We start from the raw sequence: 23879 nt of genomic DNA on the forward strand, positions 1-23879 counted from the left end.
TCCAGACAAGCAATGGAGTAATCTAGCCAAAGTTTTGGTGGGAAAATTGTGATTATGATGAAGCTTTAAAGAAGAATGCAGAACTGTAAGTATAAACTGAAATATACTATAGGATGGCAGTAACGTTATTTATTTGAAGTTCAGCCACAAGACAACCACCACTGGTAAAAGGAGTGTAACATTTAAGTGGGAAGTGTGGACTTGGAATTGAAAATAAAATGACGACAAAATATAATAGTTCTCAGAAGGGTAAAATTGGAAAAATGAAATCAAAAGGTTGTCTTCAACCTGCAGAACTTAAGCCAGCATTAACAGGAAAAAAAGCTTGACCAGAGGATTTCAATAAATGGCCTTAGACAACATTGCAGCTCTCAGCAGAATTCCCTATCCTCAACCAAACATTGCATGAATCCAGCATCCAAGAACTGAGACAACTCCAACAGGAGTTGCAGGTTCATGTATCACTACTAGTAAGCATCTTTCAAGAAGAAAATTTAAAAGTGAAAAACCTGGAATTATTGTTGCCCTAGGTAGCTTATGTTATTCCCTAGAGATGAAAGAAATCAGAAGGGTGGGGTTGATCCGATTGACGTGAGGGAAACCAAAGTACCGTGGAAGGGTAAAATAACAGAGGAGAGATGGGATAAAATATCAGAAAAGAAGAGAGAGAGAGATGGGGCAACAAATATGGTAGTGAAGAGGAGAATATCACAGCCACTGATGTGCAAACCTAGAATAAATAAATAAGCAATCTACTCCAAATCTCAAAGCTGATGCTTATCATAAGTATGAAGAGAAGAAAATAAAGCAACTCTTCACTACAATGTAAAACCCAAGCAAACAAACTCTTATCTCCCATTTCCTAGGTATGGTACCCAATAAAACATAAGCAAATTAAACAAATCCAAGACCAAAAGTGATGTAACCCAGGGTCTAGGCTAACCTCCAGGATGTCTCTGTAATTGGATCACAGCAAATAAATGGGCGACCAAAGGGTTAGGATTTTATTTATGGGTTGGTATGGCACGGTTTTGGGATGTTCAAGGTTTAAATTGGGGTAATTAGGGTTTATTAAGATGGACTGGTGGTTTTGGGATCAGTTAGGGTTTTTACATATCTAGCTGGGATGGATGATTTGGGTTTTGGGTTCTAGGGTCTATCAGCTGGGGGGAGGATTCTTGGTTTAATCAACACCATGATTGTCAAAGCGTCTACCTAGGTGGCAAGGCGGTGAAAACCGCTTTGACAACCATGGTTTGATGAGATGAACTTATGTTTGTGTTCCTTTTTTGAATAAGTTTTCATAATTATGATTCTTGAATGCTTTTTTTTTCCTAATGAATGTGACTTAAATATTTGTTTAGCTTATTATAGAAAGTAGTTGTATTGAAAAATAGTTTAAAAGTAATTATATTGAAAAATTGACCCAACCGCTATGGTCGCCTTATTGCCACCTAGGCGCCGCTTTGTCGCCTAATTGCCTAGGCGGAGCCCCAATGGCTTTGGTCGACTTGCCGCCTTGACAACCATGAATCTCGATGAATTCCTGAAGGGATCTTGGCTCTAATCTCTCTTCTTGATCATTCTTTTTTCTTTCTTTACTTTCTCCCTTTCTCTATTTCTTTTCTTCTTTTTTCTTTCTTTCCTTTTCTTTATTTCTTTTTCTTTTCTTCCATTTCTTCTTGTTCTGAAATTTCAGAACTGCCACAGATCAAGAAGAGGGGGGAAAAGAAGGGAGAAGAGGGACGAGAAGGTTGCCACAAAGTGTTAGAAGGAGAGGGGGAGGGTGGCGGTTCTCGGAGGGGCAAGGGAGTTTAGCGATGGAAGGGAAAGGGTGGAGAGGTGCTGTAGTGGCCTAGGGGAGAGGAAGGAAGGCTGGAAAGGGGAGGGGGAAAGGGGGAAGGATGCACTTACAATTTTAGGGGATGGCTGGCTGCTGCAGATTTTCTTAAAGAAGATGAGATGGTAGCTGAAATTGCAGAAAAACTCAAACCTTCAGCCCAGGCTGAGAGATGTCTTCCCACGACACCAAGCTTTAATTTTATTCAACTTCAACTGAATTTCACAAGGAGGTGAGGGGGCTATATATAGCCTAACATTAAGATCTTAAACTTGTACATAATCTTGAAAGACTAATTGGACTCAACCACAAAAAAGAATATTCAAAATGTTTGTAAACTTCTAACTACTTGCCAACTAACTAGGACCACACAAAAATAACAAAATAAAATACTAATTATCTAGGTGGAATTTGCAAGTAGATCCCACCTAGGACTGCTAATTAACTTTACCATGGCATGAGCAATCAAAGAAAATAAAATAACTCTAGACTCCTTGAGAGATGAGGAATCTATTTGAACCTAGGACACCTGAAGGGGGAATGACAAATGATCAAATTACCCCCCAAGACATTCAGCCAGGCCTGGTTGCCACAAGCCCAGGTGGCTGTTCTGGGCCCAAGTTTCAGGCCTTATTGGGCCTGCTGACCCTGCTTACATAAAAAAGACATCCAGCCTTAATTACACCAAAAACCCAACTTGGGTTGGTTTCATCTAGTTTTAGGTTTCCAAGTCCACTCGTGCAGATCCAACCATTCAAGTGTCATTGGCTCATTGTATCCTTTACCAATAAACATTTTCTTATATCCAAAACTTTGACCAAATTCCCATACATAAAAGACAGAATATTATCCACCCACTTTTCCATGTGTACATGGGAGCATTACATGGGTTTCCTTCCATGGTAATTCAATAGTTCATGTTGAGCCAAGTTATTATAGTTCCTCGTGCAATTGTCAGAACTCTATACTAACAAGGGCATATACGTTGGATTAGTTAGATATTCTACCCAAGAATGCACATTTTGATGCAGTTCGAATGCCTAAAAACAGCCTCAAATGCAGGTATCCTCCCTACACATAATTAGCTTATTTTTTGTTTATTTTTTTCCCAATTTGAAGCTGTAATTCCAATAGAAAACATTAATTTATAGTTCACATCAACGGTAACTCTAGTTCTAGTTGAGTCATAGCTTCTATTTTGGTAATAATAATTTTAGTCTATGTCTTACATGTATAGATGCAACTGCTCAGTCAAGTCCATGACTTTTTTAACGAAAGATTTTCTTTTTAAGCATTGCTGCTTTTGAGTTAGTGATACTAATTAGCAATCCCCCTTCATCATTTTCTTGAAGTTCCAATCACTGCGTCAACCAATCTCCATTACTTCAAGTAAGCTGGAAATTCTGCAAGGTCAAGGATCAACTCAAGCATTCCAGTAGATACTCTTTAACAACTATAAGTTTTGATCTGAAATTCGGCTTTTTTTCTAATCCTTTCATTACTTAAACCCAGATTCCCTTTTCTAGAATTTCCCTAAACCCAAAACATTAAACCAATTCATGGTCTAAATTAACCATTAGAATGTTCAAGATCACTTCACCTATCCTACATATCAATCCCTCTAACATGATTCCCCTTTGCAGCCCCTTTCATCCGTCAAACCCAGAGCACAGCCCCCTTTCTTAATATCGATCATATCAAGTAACCCCAACTTCCTTTTTAGGTATTCCTCCATCTACCATTAGAATCATACAAAATGTTATCCAAAGCTTGCCTACACTAGATACAAATTTCACCTCAACCCATCCACCACAATCTATTTCTTAGTCACCCAAGCAAACCACCCTAAAAACACCATTGTCTAGGCATCACCTTAGTCTCCACATGCTTTGGTCAACCTGCATCCCTTTGATGCCTTCCTCACCTGGTTGGTGTCACCTTGTATTTTACCCACTCCAATGCCTTGGTGGACATTACGCCTAAAAACCTTAACTAATTCAAGAAACCTAATTCAACCACCTGACTTGTTTCGAACTCGAGACAACACAAAGTTGTATTATTTCATAAATACCCCCATCAATCTTAAGCAGAGCATTCATTTCAAAACCCTAATTGAGATACCTAATTTCAAAACCCTAACCATCTCAACAGTAAAAACTCTTGAAATCCCATCCAATAAACCAATATATTGTCAGATATCATCAATCCCTTCTCACATTTTCACATTTTTATACATGAGCCCATCATATCACCTCACAACCATTGGTGCTCAAACCCTAACACCTCGTTTAATTTTGGGCTCTAACCATATTTTACCAAATTCAGGGTGGTTCTATTTGAGGTCCTGTTATTGACCATGGCGCAATGGTCGGTGGTGGACCACAGTTGTAGCCTGAGGTCAAGGAATCGAATCAGCCCCTCAGCAAAAATTGCCTTCTACAGCAGCTTCGCCCTTTATTGACCATTACATCTTCTATAGCTATATTAGGCTGATGTGGACGTGTGCAAGTTCAAAGATATAGCTGGCATAGAGGCACCTTGCAAATTCCTTCTTTTAACTTTCATTTCAAAGAGAACTTTTGAAAATGAAGAATGGATAAGGCTCAATCTCACTCCCTAGTTTTCACAACCAATTGCTCCATATGTCCAAAATGCACAACAAACAGCTAGCTGCATACTGTGACTACTTCAGATGAAAAGATCAGCACAACCAACAGCTCATGCAACTCAAGAGTATGTTACCCCATGTCTAAGTCCAATAAATTTGATTAGGAGAATAGTGCCAGCAACAAGCATTCTCGAAAATAACAGAGACCCAAATAATCATTAAAAAAAATTGTACCTTATCTTGTTGCTGCGCAACTGAAGTTTTTGCTCCAGTATCCTCCCTCAGCATAGAGGATGAATCCTGACGGTTGCCTGAATTGTATTTTTGGCGGAGTCTGCTAGTTTCAGGACCTGCAGATATTGATTTAGATTCCAGCTTACAAGATGCTTTTTCAGCAGATTTCCCCTTGTCAGTTTTGGATTTATTGTTACCATCTTGTTTGTCAACTTTTTTCATTTTTTTTCTCGTTCTCTGAGTGGCATGACCAGATGTCAGCATGAGCTTGCTTCCATTATTTAAAGAGTCAGGCCTCCTCCCAGTAGGTTCATCATTTGGCTCAGAGTCAATAACCCGACCAGAAGACTGGACTTCGTTAGCAGGAGACTGCAATTTCCTGTCAACAGATTCACTAGCACAACACAAGCTGGGTTTATTCTCAATGTCAGCATTTCCACATGATGAAACAGCTTCGCCAGGTCCACCCTGAGATGAGTGGCATGATTTTGTGCCACAGAAGACTTCTGTTTGGGAGGAATGTAACTTCTTTTCAAGAGATGGGACTGAATGAGAAAAGGTGGATCTCGCTTTGCTGGATGACCTACTTTTTGAGGGAACCAAACTTTCCAACATCTTAGAAACCTTGTGAGGGTCAGATGACTTGGTTCCCATCTTAGATTTTTCAGCAGTAATCTTTGTTCTCGCACGTCGTAAAATGGATTCTGGATGGTTTACAGGCTTTCCAGAAGTACTTCGCTCATAGCAGTTTGGACATAGCCACCTCCCAGGAGGAGTACGCTACAGGTATGAATTTCAACAAGATTAATGTTACATACCCATACATTCAAATAAAGGTTAAAGAATACACGCAAGTAAATATAAATATCACCGTGAAATGAAAATAATACCTTGAGAGGGGGATTAAGGCACTGAAGATGATAGGTTCGAGGACAACTATCACAACACAGCAGGTTGCCACCAAGATCACAGATTACACATTCAAAGTAGTACTGAAAAGGACATACAGAAGATATTATCAGATATTATCATTAAGCACAAATCTGGAATCACAAAAAGAGCACATATGAGAGAGAGAGCTGATGCCAAGATATGCTGTTCAAGTCATCTCAATTTTCACATATACATCTAGGGATATAAGCATGAGCTGGCCCAATAGGCTAATAGGCTATCCAAATGCAACCATATGGAGCACAGAAGTATGGACCTCAAATTGAAGCCCACTACATAAATGGAGCTGACTTGGCATAGCATACTTATTAGAAGATGCCAAAAATCAAACAATTACAATTTCTTCAGGTCTTTGCCACCGCTAGGACTTAGCATGGGCCAGGCCTAAGCGTGTCCAAACCATGTACGAACATTTCACATAGCAAACAATTCCTAATCCTTACTCTTGTGAATGGTTTTTCGATCAAGAGTTCAAAACTCCTAGCCTAGTTAGCTCATAAAGGCACTAACACTACTCTTTTCTTACATTATCATTCATGATCATCAGTCATAATCAAAATCACCTTAGTCGGTACCAAGCTTTTAATATTTCGGAGAATTGCTAAAGACGTTTCTGAGGAATTAAAGGAGCAAGATAATGGATTTATTCCATCAAACAGGAACCCAACACTGCTTTCACTCACAATAAAGAAGGTGGAGAAGAATCAAGTAATTGTTTCAGCAACAACAACATTAAAGGTCCTTATTTTCAGCATGTGTGGCATAAAGAGCTGCAGATAATTTCCTGCAGGAACTCCATGGCAAGGTCGTCAATGCATCACCTAGGCATGAAAGCTCTTTATTTGGTCAAGGCAGACATGCCTTGTTGACACTACACAAAGTTACATTCATTTATGTTTATTCCTTTGTTTTTTTGGTGAATATGCTAATATTATATCCTCACTTTATTAACTTTATTTTGACTTTCTTACATCAGGTTGTTACTACTTACTAGCACAGTTTTATTATATTGGACTGATATGGATCCTATGTTGCATAAAAGTATAATCATATAAAGTTATCATTATAAAATTACATATGGTGACATACTACATGCCAAGAGTGCCAAAGCCTAGACACCACTTAGGCTGACACGCTTATGCCTAGGTGCCCATCCACTGCCATTGATCACCTAGTCTCCTTGAGAACTATCTGTAGAGTTTCTCATTTTGAGTCTGAAACCTATGTTTTTTCTTTTTCTTTTTCACTTTCTGTAAAAGTTGAATAAGATACATAGACATCAACAACCTTTGGATTGAACTTCTTGTCTCATTTTTTTCATTTTTTAAATTTGGACTGATATGACTTCAATGTTGCATACAAGTATAATTGTATAAAGTTATCATTGTCATATTACATACAGTAACATATCACATGCCAAAGAGTGCCCAAGCCTAGACACCACTTATGCTGAGAAAATTATGCTTAGGTGCCCCTCCAATGCCTAGGGTCACCTAGTCTCCTGACAACCATACTCCACAGAGTTTCTCATTTTTGAGTCTGAAACACGTGCTTTTTCTCTTTCTTTCTCTCTTTTTTTCTTTTTTTTTTTTTTTTTTTTTTTTTTTTTTTGGGATAAGCAACTTAGGGATCAACAGCCTTTCACCAGCATGCAGTTAAAACACACGATAAAGGTTTAAATATTTTTTTGTCTTACCTGATAATTAATAACATTTTACGCACAAATAGAAGGGGGAAAAATTGGGTGGGGGGAGGGGTGTTTTTCTGGCAAACGCTGGTACTAGAAAGGATAAAATTAAAGCAAAGCAGATAGCAGATAAAGCCAGACCCAATCAGTCAAAAGAGACCAACAAACACAACTAGAATACACTGCTAACTCCAACAGGCAACAGTCTGCTGTCAAGACCATCCTAGCATCAGAGGGGGGAGGAACAGCTTAACTACTTCTTACGCAAATAACTTAACCCCACAGGGAAGTCAGAATACGCTTGACTAGATTCTTATCTTTGGGTTCTAGCGAGTACGGAAATTCAAGAAGCTAGCTGGTTTCTAGGGTTAGGGAAGTCAGAATACGCTGAAACTTGGAAGGAATATAGGTAAGGTCATAGGGAATGATCCTCCAAGTTAGGTTGGACTTGGATGGCTAAATTGGAAGATAAGAAGCTTCTTGAATTGAGGGTTTCAAGTAGTTCAAAAATTTCAAGAAGATTAAACCATGGTGATAGGAAGGGGATGGGATGGGGGAGCCGTGTATGTACTGTGGAGGAACTGGACCAGATCAATGCAGGTTGAATCCTCAACCAAAGCAGGATCTTGACTTGTCTTCACCAAGAACCCTAAATAATTCTGACACCCCAACCTTGGAGATTCCTTACAAAGGCTAACACTTCCCAATGGATGGGGCTGCCTATATATAGCTTTACATTTGGAATCCTTCTTGAAATAGGACACAAAGCCAAGTAAACTAGGACTTAAACTTAGGACAGAACTAGGACTTCTACCTATTATAGAACTTGGATATTTGAACTTAAATGGAAAACTAAATCCTAATAGCTATTAACTTAAATTGAACCAGAAATTAAAACAATTGAACCAATTGCAAAAGGTCTGAGATAAAACCAAGTACTTTCGTACTCAACTCATGAACTCATGTTTCAAGTCCATTAAGTTGGCCAATAACAATGATAAACCCATGGAAAGAAAGCCCAATACTTACATAACCCAACTCTAGGGTTATTCCTAGGAAAAATAACCTAATTAGTGCTGGATCTGCATCAATGACTGCCACAAACGTTAATAACCAATATACAAAGTCATAATACAAATCAATTTCTTTTCCCAAAACCACTCCCTATCCTCATGGATTGTACTACTTCACCGCATTGTATAATCCTTTTCTCAAACATTAAATGCCTTGTCTTATTTGCAATACAATCCTTCCATCATGTGTCCAAAAGAATGGCTGGTGAAAGAATTTTCTCAAATAAAGATAATACCAAGTTCCTTGCTACCTCAACTTCTGATGAACATGACGAGGGAACTAAACTTCAACCCTAACTTCCTGGACCCTATCAGAAATGTTAACCTCATTAATCATCACATCAAGATGAACTTCCAACTCCTTAGAGTTTGAGTCCTTGGTTTTTCCCAGTGGGCTTTGCAGAAGTCTTGTTAATTTACCAACTGTTATACGCTGCATTTGCATTCTACTCACTTCCACTGACAGATCAACCACACTGAATTAAGAGCAACAACTGGACAGATCTTGCCACTGCCTCATGAAATGAATTTAGACACTTCCAAAATAAAGAGATTGCCTACATTACACTATACTTTATGGCAAATCACAAAAGAGATAATTTATTCCACAGAGTTCAAAACCAAACAGTACAGAGTAGGTATTCTATGCAGGCATATGTGCAGTGTATCAAAATCAAACCCACATCCGTCTCTCTGCTGAATGTAAGAAAGGTAAGCACCCTTCTGAGAATCAGTTAAGAATTCAACCCACTCTAAACACATTACAGTCTGATGAGATCTTCCCACCCTCATCTCGAAGCACTTACAAGGTACTAAAATTTTCATCACCATTACCATTTCTGACAGTGTAGAAAAATGAATCTTCCTTATGGATCACCGCAATGGAACCAAAAATAGGGGAAACACCTTCCCACTGATACACAACCTATCATTCTGTGCATCCTTCAAGACCACTCATGCTAATGGTAGGGTGTCTAGGAGGTCATAATAATCTGGTCCATGACAGAACCTTAAAACATGGCACAGGAAATTGAAATTTGCCATCACCAAGGATAAGCACAACTCTTCATTTACTCAATGCTCATTCCATGACAAAACTATACAATTACAGTCAAACATGCCTAGTCACCCTTTTACCCCCCCCCAGGCCAAATTAAAAAAAAAAAAAAAAAAACATACACACAAAATGTAAATAACTGAGGAGAATCTGTTTACAGAATCAAGAGTAGTTTCCCATCCAATCAGGGCATGTAAGAGGTAAGATCACAAAAATTTCAATTTCTGCAGAAGAAGAAGAAATTTCTTGTATACACCTTGGTAGCTCAAAACACCAACTAAAGCCAATATGACTGTGATATGAATGCATGTATCTCTCATCTCTTTATGTAGTGCTTTGTCAATTAAGACAACAAATCAAGTAATGAGCATCTGAAAATACCCACTTCCAGTCTATGTTAAAGAGCCAGGAGAGAACTCACCCCATCATTTCCCTTTTTTTTGCACGATGATTGATCTGAAATAATGTCATTTTTCAGCCTCCGCTTAGGATGAGGATGGTCCCTGGGGGATTCTGGAGGTACAGAAGTTCCTTCTTTGGCATTGGATTGATCTTGTGCTGGTTGAGTATCACTTTTCAGCCTGCGTTTCGCAGGAAGCATGTTCCTTGAAGATTCTGATGGGACAGAATCTCCTGCTTTGCCATTGGACTGTTCTGGTCCATTTGGAACCCTCCTCCTTTTGCGTTTCAGGACCCAATTTCTATCAATCATTTTATTATTTACAGAATTATTTTCCTTCATCTTTTGTCCCCTGGTCCTACATTGATAATTGACAGTATCCGGAATCATAACATTTATTTAATGAGTGGGACCAGGGACCCAGATCTCTATATGGTAACTAAGCCATGGTAAAACCTCCACGCTCAAATCCTACAGGAACAAAGGTATAAAATAAGTTAACAAAAGAAGGAAGGGGGGAAATAGTCAAAGAACATAAATGTTACCCAAAGAAATGCAGTAAAAATAAAGTTACTGTGAAACCAATTATTGAGTGTAGTTAATTGCACGAGCAATCACTAAACAAAGAAGAAGCTTTCTAGGAACTTATTAAGGATCAACTCTTTTTATTATGAACAAAAATTTCAAATAATAAGATTACTGTTAAGGAAGTAACAGGCGAAAAATTAGGCTCCACATAAGAGCAGTGCTCCCTTTCTCAATGTTCTCTTTCAAAAAGGTAAAATTCCATTGTACAACAAAGTTCCACATGCATCGCTTCAACTGTTGGAACTTTTAAGAGTGTCCTACATATTTAGTGCTTTCAATGGTCTAATCTATTTGATGATCACAATGTGAAAGGGAAAAAGTATTCGATCACCAGGATTATAGACAACACCAACAAAGGACAGAACTGGACAGAGCAAATGCATTTCATCCAGGATCAGCCAACCATTTGACTCAGTTTAAGTCAAACTTAAGATATGAACCAAAATCTGATTGGCTTGCTGCCAATGTTTAGAAAATCATGTGAGGATCAAGTTCTCCGACAATGCAAGAAGTAAAAATGTGATAAAAGTACTGTGGGCATCAAAACTATCATAAACTCAAATAAGCATAAGTTGCATAACAGTAGCTATCAAAGAGAAACTCCCCCACCCAAAAAAAAAAAAAAAAAAAGTTACTTTACCATTTGATGTAACCAACTTCTTTCAAGTGGCGAGAGGCTCCCTTAGTGGAGAAAATAGTTTGAGAGGTGGCAAAATCCATATTTTCCAAATTACAAAACCAAAAAACAAGAAAAGGAAGGATTTTTTGTGGTTCTATCATGTCTCATCCTATACCCCAAATGAACCACTCAACAAAAATGTAGTCGCTCAATGACTCAAAAATCAATGTGTTAACTCTTACATCTAGTTCCACCAGTCACAGTGTTCACTACAGAAAAAGATGATTCAGTCTCAGTTAAAAGTTCACAAAGCTTACACAAATAAACAGCCAACCCCCAGATACCACCAAAACATCTCAATTGAAGAATTAGTCAATTACATACTTACATTTTCAGTATCCAATTCACATTTTCCTCAACATGTCAAGCTAAAACTTTCAGTATCAAATTCACATTCTCCTCACACATACCCCCCCCCCCCAAAAAAAAAAAAAAAATTTGTAAGTGTTGTTCTGTGGTGGAACAAGCAATAAAAATGCATCTTCTCAGCCATGCAAACACATAATTCAAGTATAGGAAGCAAATATACAGAGCCAACTAAAACAGACCTGAACACTGATCCTGAATCCAACTAGCCCCATTACCAAATAGTAATTCACCAATGCCCAAAACTATATCATCCCTAAATGGGAAACAAACTTCGAAATACCATAGGCAATCAAACCCAACTAAAGCAAACCCATGCTCAGTAGCTACTCACAAGTCACAATACAGCCAACTCAAAACACCACTCCCAAGTTTCGCCCAAAAAAAAAAAGATAGAATTCTGAAAGGGGGCAAAAAGGAAAGACCAAAAACAGCATATGCTAGCAATAGTTAAACATCCATCTACATATTCAACAACAAGAACACAAGTAAATGGAAAATGGAAAGAGAACTCAACCTGATTCAGCTGAAAATACAACAAAGGGGCATACCCACCAGAAAGCCTGCGGGAAAATGAGTAATAATGAACCCAGGCACATCAAAATGGAAGAAAACCCAAAATATCTTCCTTCAGAATTGAACAACTGAAACACAAAGAGAATCAAACAACACTAGAACAGCGATTGAGCAACAGATGCAGTGAGATGGGTAAGGGAAATTAGGGCACGGAAGAGAACGAGAAACGAGAAAGAAAGAAAGACAGCGAGCGGTGAGATGAAATAAATAGAGAGAAGCACACGATACGGATTCCCGGGGTCATAGGACGAGGGCGACACTGACATGGCAGGTTGGTATATTGTTGTGGGAGCCCCAGAGCAAACGCTTACCTAATCGAATCGCTCCACGTGGCAGAACCAGAAGGCATGTTCGCAATTTGCGAGGCTATACCTCTTTCTTTATTACTTCTTTTCCATTTTCGAGCCATTGCTGTCTCTGTTTATGAGAGAGAAGGATGAGACACTTCTGACCAGCGCGACTCACACAGTGACCACTAAATCTCATAATCTCCATTATCGATTGCTTAATGCTTTCTGGGTTTTCTTTTTTCTTGTCAAGAGCTCAATTTGCTTTCTGGGTTTTCTACCAAAAACAAAATGCTTTCTGGGTTTGATGAATCCGTGCTTCTTTTGGGGTTTTACCAATTTGCAGGTTTATGTTGACTACTTTTTTCTAATTTTTCTAGAGTAGAAACTTCCAAAGAGTCCTGAAGAACAACGATTCTATTTTTCTTAATTTTCAACTATATTATTTAAGTATTAATCAGTAATGTTAAGAATTAGGTCATTTTCAGTTAAGCAATGATAAAAGGTTAACAGGTTGTGATGGATTTGGTGGGACTTGGGAATGGAAATAATAACCTGTGGACAGAGTGCCAGACCACAAGTGGTAATTAGAGTTGTAGTTGAATGGTGACTCTTTTCCATCACTGAATGGCCATTGTGTCAGATCTTTCTTTTACTTTTTCAATTTTATTATTAGGGTTTGAAGTAGAATCTTAAAGAAAAATCCTAAAAAAGGAAACAATATTGATTTCAAGCTAGAAAATTAGATCCTCTCTCTTTCTTTTCTTTTCTTTTCTTTTTTCCTTTAATCTGCAAAAGCAACTTGAAAATTAGTGAATATACTAAACCTATACATTTATGGCAATCTTACAAGGCAATTGTAGATCTCCAACAAATTCACCGAACCTATACAGTTATGGCAAATTCACAAGCAGAAGCAACTGTAGATCTTCAATAAATTTACCGAACCTATACATTTATGGCAAATTTACAAGCTGAAGCAATTGTAGATTTCCAAAACTTTAAATTTACTTGCTAATTTTAGAACTACCCAACTATAATATAATTTATACGAAGGTAATTTCGGATTGCCAGTAATAAATCTGTATTAAGTTGCATACTTGCATCTTGGTTGGTTTCTAAGTATTCAATTTGAATCTAGTTCAGCTTTAAAACGTTCATTATATTATTGGGCTATCTTTCTTATTAAGACAAGTGGTAAATTATAACGCCTAATTGTCAATTTTTGAAGGATATTAAGACTTCCATCACTAATTACAACAGAGTTTAATTACTTGCTACTTTTCTTCATCATTAAATGGCATTAATGAGTAGTATCAATTATTGAATTATATTAATGAATACTTATAAAAAAGAATCATAGTTGCAAATTTGATGGATAAATGAAGACGAAAATAATTATTTACAGTCAAAGAGCTAAGTAATAAGTTTTTGTCAAATGACAATGTAAGATTTGTGTTCCACCTTTTCTACAGGGACAAGGTAAATGGTAGAATGATAATACAAGTCTTAAATAAGTTTTTTTCACTCCAACGGTTTAATTATGATTTTGGGTTTTGGATTTTATTCCATAACCAAGGTATTTTTGCCTTGTTTGGCTCAAATACCTATCACATTAAAGCTTGATTGTTTGCTGGTTTCATAGAATTTCAATGTATAGATGGACACATTTTAATAATTTTTAATGATATATTGGTCATGCCATAGGTATTCATTTGATGAGATCATATCAAAGAGAATCTACCCACTGGACATACATAAAATAAATGTAGACAAAAGTTAGTTTCCACTTTTAATGGTTCAACATAGCAGTTGAAACATTAAAGGAAGTCTATATAAAGAAGGAAATCAAATAGTAGACGTTATTCACCCAGAAACTTCTCTACCTCTTTTTCAAGGACAAAAATCAATTAAGTAGAATGTTAGGGTGAATATTGAAGAGGAACCCAAGACCAAAACATGATTTCCCAGAGTTCTTCAAGATGATTTAGAAATAAAAATTAGAACCAGTCTCTAGTTGCATATGGAACACTTTTTTCTTACCTCTTAACTAAGCAAGGAAAACCTTAGTTGTGTTAAATTTTTTGTGTCATGACTCAGGCAAGGAAGTATTCAACGATGATGCATGAATATTGTTGTTTCAAATACATCCATTCATGATGACAACATTATTTCGTTGCCCATCACTTTACCTTCCTTGCAACTCTTAAATGAAATCAAGTAAAAAGACCCCTTTCAGCCAAGATGGGATCTTCTACCGTCAAACTGTTTCCATCACATATTCAAAAGGGAAGACCCACTTCTCCAGCGAATATTCAGTAATGAACCCTTCCTAAATGTGTAATGGAAGAATACAACAAGAACACAATTCTCTATCCCTACTGGTAAAGGATCCAAATTTTACCCTAATTAAAAAATGTACAACTAATTAGCTCATTAAGTTAGAACCCCTACAGTGCATTGGAATACATGTTCTTCAACCAAGTATGTCAAGGAATTGAGAGCCACTGTATTGAGCACCCTGTAAATTATCAGTTAAAACAACCCAAAAAAAAAATAGAAAAGGAAGATTGTATAAAGTATCCATGGAGCTCCACAACCTTACTAAAGAAAAACAAAGCTTAATTTTGTATGACAACGCAGGATATAAAAAAAAAAAAAGTAGTTAGTGTGTTTCTCTCTTCCAATTAATTTTTTTTCTTACCAACCAAAACATGCCCAACATGATTTCCATGCTGTAACTCTGTTTTTACAAATTCAACAAAGCATATTGACACCCCCTACCCAAAGTCGAAAGTGGAAAAATATTAAATAAAGATATAACTAAAAATTAATACAATAAAATAGCCTGAAGTTTGATGTTAGGGTGGTAAAGGCAACTAATATTACAGTGGAGATTATGTCAACTACTTGAGGAACTTCTGACAAATTAAACCGCTCACTTTCGTAGATAATATCAGCCAAGGAATAATGCCAACCTGCATGTACATTAGTATAAAGGTTAGGATAATCAATAACTAAAATTACTGCATTAATTTGAGTTATTAGCTTGTGAAGCCATGGTGAACTGTACTTTTTTAACATGTTCCAGGGGTTTGGGATTCAAACCTTCAGGTTTAATTGATTGACAATTGAAACTAAAACAGACTAGCAGGCACTCGATTTATTAGGGTAGGGGTGCGTGTGTGTTTTTTGTTGTTCTGTGGGGGGGGGGGGGAATCACTTTTTGAAGATCATGGCCAACTGATCACGAATCTAGCAAACCTGTCCTGGACGTAAGAGTCAAATGCTGGTGTTTGACAAAACAACTGCCTTGCGTGCATGCAAAGCTAAAATAAAAGCACAAACACAAATATATAACAACAAGACAGAGCTCGAATTCTTACCACAGCATTTCCATTTACTGGGCCTCCAGCACCCCATGACAGTTGATTCCCTGCATAAACATGAATCAATGGGATCACTGATGCAAAATGTTTCTCAAACATTCCATTCATAACAGATTGTGTGGTGAGACTGAAGAAGAAAACGGTCAAGTTATACAGTTAGATGCCTGATACAACACATTACAGGTGGCACTGTTCTACTGCACATCACACCGTGCACAATTCGGAACCCTGTAATGTACCATACCTATTCCATCTTCACTACAGAGTTGGGATCCCAGCTGTTGAATGGACTAGACATTTCCAAATCTTATGCATCACAGAGGCACATAAAAGCAAAGAAAAACAAAATTTTGACATGCCTTAACAGAAATTTACGAAGATATGAATAGTGTGAGGTTACTTCTAATATAGACACATCCAATGCAAGAGAAAAAAAAGGGGGGGGGCGCCGGTCACTGGGAGTGAGCTGTAGAGAAATCTCTTATCTTAGTCCATCAGGTGGAAATAATCAACTTGATTTTACCTTCGATATATAATGCAAATTGTCGTACATTCGTTTTCTTTTTCTTTTTCCTGTTAGATACATTCATTTCATATGCATAAACGTTTTAACTTGTGAACATTGAAAAGTATTATAACCTTTATACTGTATATTTGAGAAACAATAATGTGGAAATTCTGCCCCATCAAATTTAACAGTTTATATATATATTATATATAGCAAAGGAGAACTTTGACGCTGATTGGTCGTTCCTTTGAAAAGTCAGAAAATAAACCATCCATGGATTGTAAAGGAACCTGTCAATTACCATTTAGTATATCAGAGTTTTGTCAAAGCCAAATCTTGGCACATTGCAAAATGGAAGGATGGTATTAGATATACATAGGATAGATCATACTTTGTCGAATATATAGTTTTTTTAAATTTTTTTAAACCCAGTGCACAAGGCACATCTTGTGTTTAGTGGGGTCTGAATGGTCAAATGTATGCAACATTACCCCTACTTCCTGGACTTCAACCCTTGACCAAGCTTCAGCAAGTGAGCACTTCCTGAATTCAGTTGCAAGATTTATATAGTTCATCTAATTAAAAATGCCTCACCATGCACTTACCAAACCTCAATGTAATACAACACTAACAATAAAATAAAAATAAAAAAGGCAGAACAACTGCAATCAAGAATGTCTTACCCAAAGGTTGCAGAAGTTGAGGAGAGAATGTGGCAAGAGGAATGCCCCAAAACCGGAAAGTCAATGCAATATATATGATTCCCTAATTGCAAAACAAGGGAAACTTTTAAAACATAAACAGAGGGAACTTGATTATTAATGTACTTAAATGCACAACCAGCTGCTACCTTAAGAGCCGTCACAGCTTTTAGATACTTATCATGAGAAAATATGCTCTGGCTTTGCGTCTCCTGAACTGGAAAGTGTAAAGCTGTAAGCAGCTCATGCCTCATATGAACAGGTAAAGACCATGCAATGACCCTATGCTATGAAAACAATGAAGTAAAACAACACATTCATCACCAAAGAACATAAATGTCATGCCTAGGTGAATCAAGGTGACAGAACAGGTAAAAGCCTAGAGATTGATAACTATACTATAAATTTCCAACATCAAGTAAATATTCTATAATGGTTATTTTATCTCTTTATGAAAAAGGTGATCTGCACAGCATCAAATCGATTGTCAACTAGATAAGAAATCACAAGTTGAAGCACTAAATCTTGAAAGATCAACTGAAAGTAATTTCCATTGTTTCTAATTGACACCCTTGAACACTTTGCATGAAGTTTTTGTGGAGAGAAAAAGTTCCTTGTCTAATGCCAACAACATACTTTTTTGGAGTTCCTTCTCCTTAGCTGTCACTACCCTCTTAAGTTTTGCTGCTTGGGCAAATGTTGATGGCCTGTGACAAAAACAGAAGCAAAATGTTATCATATTGAAACTGTATCTGCATGCTAAAAACAGTTTTTTTCCTTCTAACGGGGGGGGGGGGGGGTTCTTTAACAGAAATAGAATAGTATTGACTGTGCTGTGACATTTTGTCATCCAACTGGAAGAGTAAAAGATCAATAAGGTAGACTGAGGGAGGCAGAGAAGAAAGAACCAGCCAACCATTGGATCCAGGGATCCACCACTATCGTAGGCCAGATTTAGGTCCGAATTAGCCAGTCTGTGAGTTTCTAATTTGCTTTGATCTTCCTTATTCTAGTAGTACTTATTAGTTATGTAAATGTTCATAATTTAACTTGTATCTGTTTGATCTAAGATTAGGATTGGATTCCAATTTAATTTTGCAGCGGTTTCCTTCTCCATGCAAGGGAAGAACTGAGATGCTAGTGGGGAAGATGAGTGACTAGCAAGGCTCGGCCGGAGGCTCTTCCATATCTTTGTTCTTCTACTTGTTTATTTTCTTGTATTCTGTCCTGCACATCAAGTGTGCCAGAACTTATATACCTCTTTTGACTATTTAATGTTTATGGATTACATCAGAAAACTCAATTATAAATCCCAATTGTATCTTATTTTCTAGTTACCCAATAGCCCAATAGCCCTTTCAAATTCTGGCTTATTAAAAATTTGTCATTCTCCTCCGAAAATTGTGTTAAATTACAAATTTGCCACTCCTTGTAACATGGGAACTCGGCCTTTGGGTGGGCCATGGTGAACCCAGGAGGGAATTTTGGCTCAAGGATCAGGTCATTCTTTTGCTATTTATGTTGCATACGTAGGAAAACTGGTGGTTGGGTCCTCGCCTTGGAGGATATCTCCCAATAACGGTCCAATGAGTGATGAGAGATTACCATGTGTAAGTATTTCAATCCAAGGGCACTCATTGAATTTACCATAGCCTTCAAATTAAAATATCCCACATGGTTAAATCCTATAACTCATCAGGAGAGCCCCTCCAAGGAGAGGAGCGGAACCCATAAAACTGCCCCCCCTCCCTCGGGGACTCTGCTTGTGTAGGAGCCTTTGGCACCAAGTTTGCCCTTTTTTCTATTAGGCTTATAACTACATGCTTACAGCCATAAAGTGTTCCCTGCTACTGTGTGCTTTCTCAATGGTTCCTCAAGATGGATGATGAGGCTTTCTCTGATGAGAAATCTATCCACATTCAGGGATAATATTATCCTCAGTCCATTTTTAAAAAAAAAATCTGTGAAATTGACATCCTAACCAATTAACCAAGTGTTTGTGACAGGAAACATATTTTCTGGGGGGGAAAGAGCCCTAGTTGAAGTAGGATCCCCGGAAATATCAGGATGCATTGAAGTGAACATTAAAGCAATCATAACAGACACTATAGAGTGTGCAACAATAATAGGTGTTGAGTTTGAAGGTTGATTTACAACCCCCCCCCCCCCAAAAAAAAAAAACAAAAAAAAAAGGAGGCTATGTTGAGATACTGAAGCAGAAGGCAAAAAGCACTGTTACCACAATCAGTTTGATGCACTTCAACAATTTAAGAGCTAGGTGTAGGATGGCAGTAAAGACTAGTCTAGCTGAAAGTTGGTAGAAAAAGTACAAAGAACCAAAATTTTGGTATGGTTCTGATATTTTATGCAGAATTAGAAGAAGAAAAATAGGATGTCTCATAGCAACTATGGATCTCTAGTAATCAGTGACCATAAGGGCATGAAGTCTTCAACATTGATCAATTGGTCAGCCATGTCATAATGGAAAAGAGTGAAAATATTGAAGGGAAAAACAGAGTGTATAATAGTTACAGAAAATATTCGTTAGGTGAGCAATAAATCAACCAAGGTTTAGTATAGAAACAACAAACACACTAAAACATTTTGGGCAGTAACCTAAGGAGCAGAAAAGCATGGGAGCAACTCAACTTTGATTCCATAGACAAGTATTCAACACTGTGTTGAATGGAAGATAGATGATCCTGCACCAGATCCCCTCCCATATGGATCAAGATAGTATTTAATGGGTATGATGATGTCCATAGAATCATCCCATTTTTTGAGGTCCATATATTTTAATTTTTAACCCAGAAGAAAGCTCTGGAAGGTTCATCACAGCATCTACCGAATGGTTTAAGGTTTCCTTGTTTCTCAAGAAGGAGAAAGAACACTGCCTAGAAGCATGGTTTCTATGCCCTGACATGAACCAGGCAGAAATGGCTGCTGTGCCCCTTATGATAGGTGCAAATCCTACCCCTGTTGATGCTCCCACATATGCCATGATTGGTCCCTGCACTGATGCTGGGGCCACGATGTCAGGCGGAAAACATTTTCCATACTGTTGGACTCGGTCATTTTTTGTTTAGAAGTAGGATTCACCACACAATTCCATGCATGGTGTACTGCCAGACAGAGAACGTCTTCCCATACTGTTGTTGGGGTTGGTATTTGGTGCAGAGGCTAATAACGAGGTTGAAAGTACAATGCAAGCAATCTGTTGCATCAGAATTGAACACTCTATGATTCTATATAGGCCCTCCCAAACACCCAAAGTTGATAACCCACATTCACTATAGTGCAAATTCAAGGACTTGCTCATAGAGAGCATTCAAGACCCACCACATAAGAAATGAGATGTAAACTGCTTTGTCAGAAAAGTAGCAAGATAGTGCACTTGAATAAAAAAGCAGAATTGAAAAATATACTTTCCAGTCAGCAGAAATAACCCAAAGAAAATTGATCTTTTCAAATAAAACTTGAAATTATAGGCATTTGAAGATCAGATAGAAATTCCTGTCAAAGGAAGGCATTCTTAAATACAATCCTAGTATTCAAGTTCAAAATAAAATTAGAAAACATTATCCTAGGTTGAAGCACAAATAAACTAAAAGCAGAGGCAGTGCAGCTAACTCAATTAAACACCTACTGGGATAAAGCACTCGCTTCTTTTAGAAGTTGCTTTATTTCTGCACGCAGTTTGATTTCCTCTGGACTCATTGAATCATTCTGGAAGGGGCCAGAAAAAAGGGAATCATTACATAATACCAACATGGAGAAAATTATGCAGGAACAAAGTTCAGAACATAAGAAACAAAGATATTCAATTGCAAAAGTACATCAAACAAGATTTCAAGGGCACTAAAAATGTTAAAAAGTTGCATACCTTGAATTGATCAATTATATTTTCTGATTCTAGTGATCCATAACTAATTCTTTGACAACATTCTTTTATCAAAATATTCCAGTTGTTTAGAGTGTCAAACATTATGGTTTGTCATTGATCCTAATCAGCCCCAGGGGATAGTTTTGGTCCTGGTGACAGATCACCTAAAACTGACAAACACCATTAGAGTTTAGACTTAATTCTCTCAAATGAAAATAAAAGAAAGAGCTGTTCCTGAATATCCCACAGAACAAAAGGCTTCCTGTATAGACCAAATATCCACAACGAGGCAGTTCAGATAGGACCCACATCTTGTAACAGGTAACCCCCAATTTCCCCAGGCCACAAGTCAAATGTCAACCAAAAGAGTTGGCTATGAGGCAGAACGAAAATTAGAAAATTCTATGAAGCAACAAGAGACACTAACATATGGCCTACAATAAGGGTGCAATATCAACATATGAATGTATTCTGAAAGAGTGAGAGGATCAATCTCTATGAAAACAAAGGAAGAATGAAATATCGATTTAGTTGGAGCACTGGAGGTAGACTACCAGTGAGCAGAAGTAGATGTGCAATGCAAATCCCCCTGAATTGATTGGATTAGTGATCAATATCTGATTTGTTTACCTCCTATCGTTAGAGAAAAATAGGAGAGAGCCAAGATCCTGAACACCAAGAGACACTAACATATGACCTACAATAAGGGTGCAATATCAACATATGAATGTATTCTGAAAGAGTGAGAGAATCAATCTCTATGACAACAAAGGGAAAATGAAATATTGATTTAGTTGGAGCACTGGAGGTAGACTACCAGTGAGCAGAAGTAGATGTGCAATGCAAATCCCCCTGAATTGATTGGATTAGTGATAATTTTAGGCTTGCTACTAGCGTGTTTTAGGTCCTTTAATTAGGATGGGATCAGTCCTCCTTATTGTGGCGACCCCAGACCTCCATTAAATACTTGTACAATTATACATAGCCAAACTGCCTCCAATGGCTTTCTCAGATCAACTCCCACATCAGCTTCCTCCATAGTTTTACCACACATGATTTAACATCCTCATCTTTGCAACACATAGCTTCATTATATAACAACACCAATACAAGCTTTATCCCAACTAAACAGGGTAGGCTAAGTACAGCACCAGAACCCTTCCATCTGGCATCAACGCACCTGGGGTGGCAGACAGCCTAGCTAACCCTTGCCCACTTATCACTAAACCCATACCATATTGTATCACGTCACTTCTTTTGTCGGGGAATGCCCTAGCATCACACTTATGGTGTAAGCTTGTAAAATCCGTGTAAAAGGGTTTGGCAGAGTTTTCCTAGTGTTGACTGCCAACCTAACGTGAAGAACCCTTCTCCTTTACCCGGTTTGGGCACTACATGACATTTTTTTAACTTCTTCACATTCCACACCATACAATGTAGCTAGTCTGACAATAACCCTATAGAACGTTCCTTAGGGCAGAAACAATTATCTCTAATAATCCTCGTAACATTAGGGAACAAACAATCCTATAATTCACGTACACAAATTTAAAATTCACAAAAAACATGAACGAGAGATGTCATCCGCAACAAAGAGAAAACTTAGAAATTTGTAAAAGAAAACTCGTTTTAATTTGAAAAACGAATGTTATAGAGATAATCGGAAACTATTTTACCTTCTTTAGCATAGCCAGAAATCGAGGAATGAGTTGAAGAACGAAAACCAGGAGGAAAATCAGGGGAGCAGCGAAAGAGCTTCGATCTTCCGAGTGTTCGTCCATGCTTCGTAAACAATACAATTCGTGTTTCGATTCGTTGCTTTTTGCGATTTATGGATCTGAATGTCTAGTCTCTGGAGGAACTCTTCATCAGAGATGGTAGCTTTTTCAGCAGCGGAGAAATTGGAGGGAAGGGAAGCGGCCGTGCACGGAGACCGCCCAGGAACCGATAGGGACCGTACGGAAAATAAAGATTCCAGTTTGTGGAGTGGGTCCCACTGACATCTGCGATTTTTTTATTATTGTTTTTTAATACTATAATATAATGCCTTCCGCACGGTTGAACCCATGACCTCTCCACTGAGAGGTATTGATTTTACCATTCAAGCAACTCTGTATTGGCAGACATCTGGAAAAATCGTAAGCTCGATTAAGCTCGAAAAAAATATATCTTTTCTATCACACGAAAGTGCACTTTTTATACCAAATAACAGGTTGAAATTTAAAGCTTGATTTTAAATTTTAAAAGTCTAAAATAACCTTTAAAGTCCAAAATAGCCTTGTAGCTGTTTCCAAGCCACACACGCAAGGTGGGCTTAGGTTTTAATTATGACTGAATGGCCTACATCCACTTCTTGGTTGCAAGTTCTTCGTAACCTTGTTTCCTAGGCTTAGTTGTTCCTTATTAAATTGGTTTTGCTATCCAAAAAAGAGAAGGGGATAGAAATTTGATTTTGGAGAGCAGAGGACACACGATCCTCATACTCCTTTGCCATATATGCAGGAAGAGATGCCCTACCTTTGAATATTGACAACATGGACCTCCTTGATTGCAGAGTGTTGGGATCAAGACAATGTTATCCTCTACTATTAAAATTTTAAGAGTAGAGAAATACTACCATGGTGGCTATAATGTCAAAACTAAGGCTATAAATGGGTAAGTCAAACCAGCTTTTGTTGTCTCTGCTTAAGGCACTGTTTGTTTGCTGAATTTGTAGTGGAGTGAGAACAAAAGAATTCCAAAAAAGTTTGGAAAAATATATTTTTTTTCTTTCCTGAAATCCAAAAGTATGACTTATTTGGTTAATTAAGGATGAGAAAATTAGTTGGATAGATTTCTCATTCCATCAATTTTTAAAGTTCAACTGAATAAGTTTGAAGTGAGGTGAGAAAAAAATTTATTTTTTTTGTGATATTTAAAATATGGCTTGTTTGGTCACTAATGGTGACAAAATTGGCTTACATGGTATGATAGTTTTTCCATCATTTTTTTCAAAGTCTCACTAAATAATAGAATTCAGTTAAAAAAAATGTGAAAAATAATACAAATGAAA

At 37.5% G+C, this 23879-nt stretch overlaps 2 protein-coding genes across 4 annotated transcripts in view; both read right to left on the reverse strand.

Annotated features, from left to right (window-relative positions):
- Nucleotides 1-12854, reverse strand: part of CHR4 (chromatin remodeling 4) — a 30891-nt gene extending 18037 nt beyond the window's left edge. Inside the window, exons 1-5 of one of the 3 annotated variants that reach the window (XM_089168937.1) lie at nt 12371-12854; nt 12001-12046; nt 9872-10321; nt 5573-5674; nt 4683-5462 (exon numbers count right to left, since the gene is read on the reverse strand). In XM_089168937.1, the coding sequence (XP_089025063.1) occupies nt 4683-5462; nt 5573-5674; nt 9872-10240 (1251 nt within the window). In that variant the 5' untranslated portion in view covers nt 10241-10321; nt 12001-12046; nt 12371-12854. The other 2 variants (XM_089168938.1, XM_089168935.1) reach the window with 2 other exon arrangements.
- Nucleotides 12855-14981: 2127 nt separating this feature from the next.
- Nucleotides 14982-22773, reverse strand: LOC149005813 (tail-anchored protein insertion receptor WRB-like protein). The gene is made up of 7 exons (XM_089169307.1): nt 22504-22773; nt 20591-20670; nt 17581-17651; nt 17094-17161; nt 16927-17008; nt 15733-15782; nt 14982-15324 (listed from the first exon to the last, which is right to left on the reverse strand). Exons 1-7 carry the CDS (start codon nt 22606-22608, stop codon nt 15253-15255), a joined length of 528 nt encoding a protein of 175 aa, XP_089025433.1. The 5' UTR covers nt 22609-22773; the 3' UTR covers nt 14982-15252.
- Between the last annotated feature and the right edge of the window lie 1106 nt (nt 22774-23879).

Source organism: Hakea prostrata, chromosome 9 (genome assembly GCF_041222555.1).
Source record: "Hakea prostrata isolate BN-2017 chromosome 9, UWA_Hpros_2, whole genome shotgun sequence".
NCBI lineage: Eukaryota > Viridiplantae > Streptophyta > Magnoliopsida > Proteales > Proteaceae > Hakea > Hakea prostrata.

What these genes read in the sequence shown, in the direction of transcription:
- LOC149005813 (XM_089169307.1), bottom strand. Translation starts at nt 22,608, where the DNA reads ATGGACGAACACTCGGAAGATCGAAGCTCTTTCGCTGCTCCCCTGATT. An exon ending in AAGCTGTGACGGCTCTTAAG is followed by an intron (nt 17,009 to 17,093) that starts GTAGCAGCTGGT and finishes TTTTGCAATTAG; the next exon opens with GGAATCATATATATTGCATT. An exon ending in CAGTAAATGGAAATGCTGTG is followed by an intron (nt 15,325 to 15,732) that starts GTAAGAATTCGA and finishes ATGTACATGCAG; the next exon opens with GTTGGCATTATTCCTTGGCT.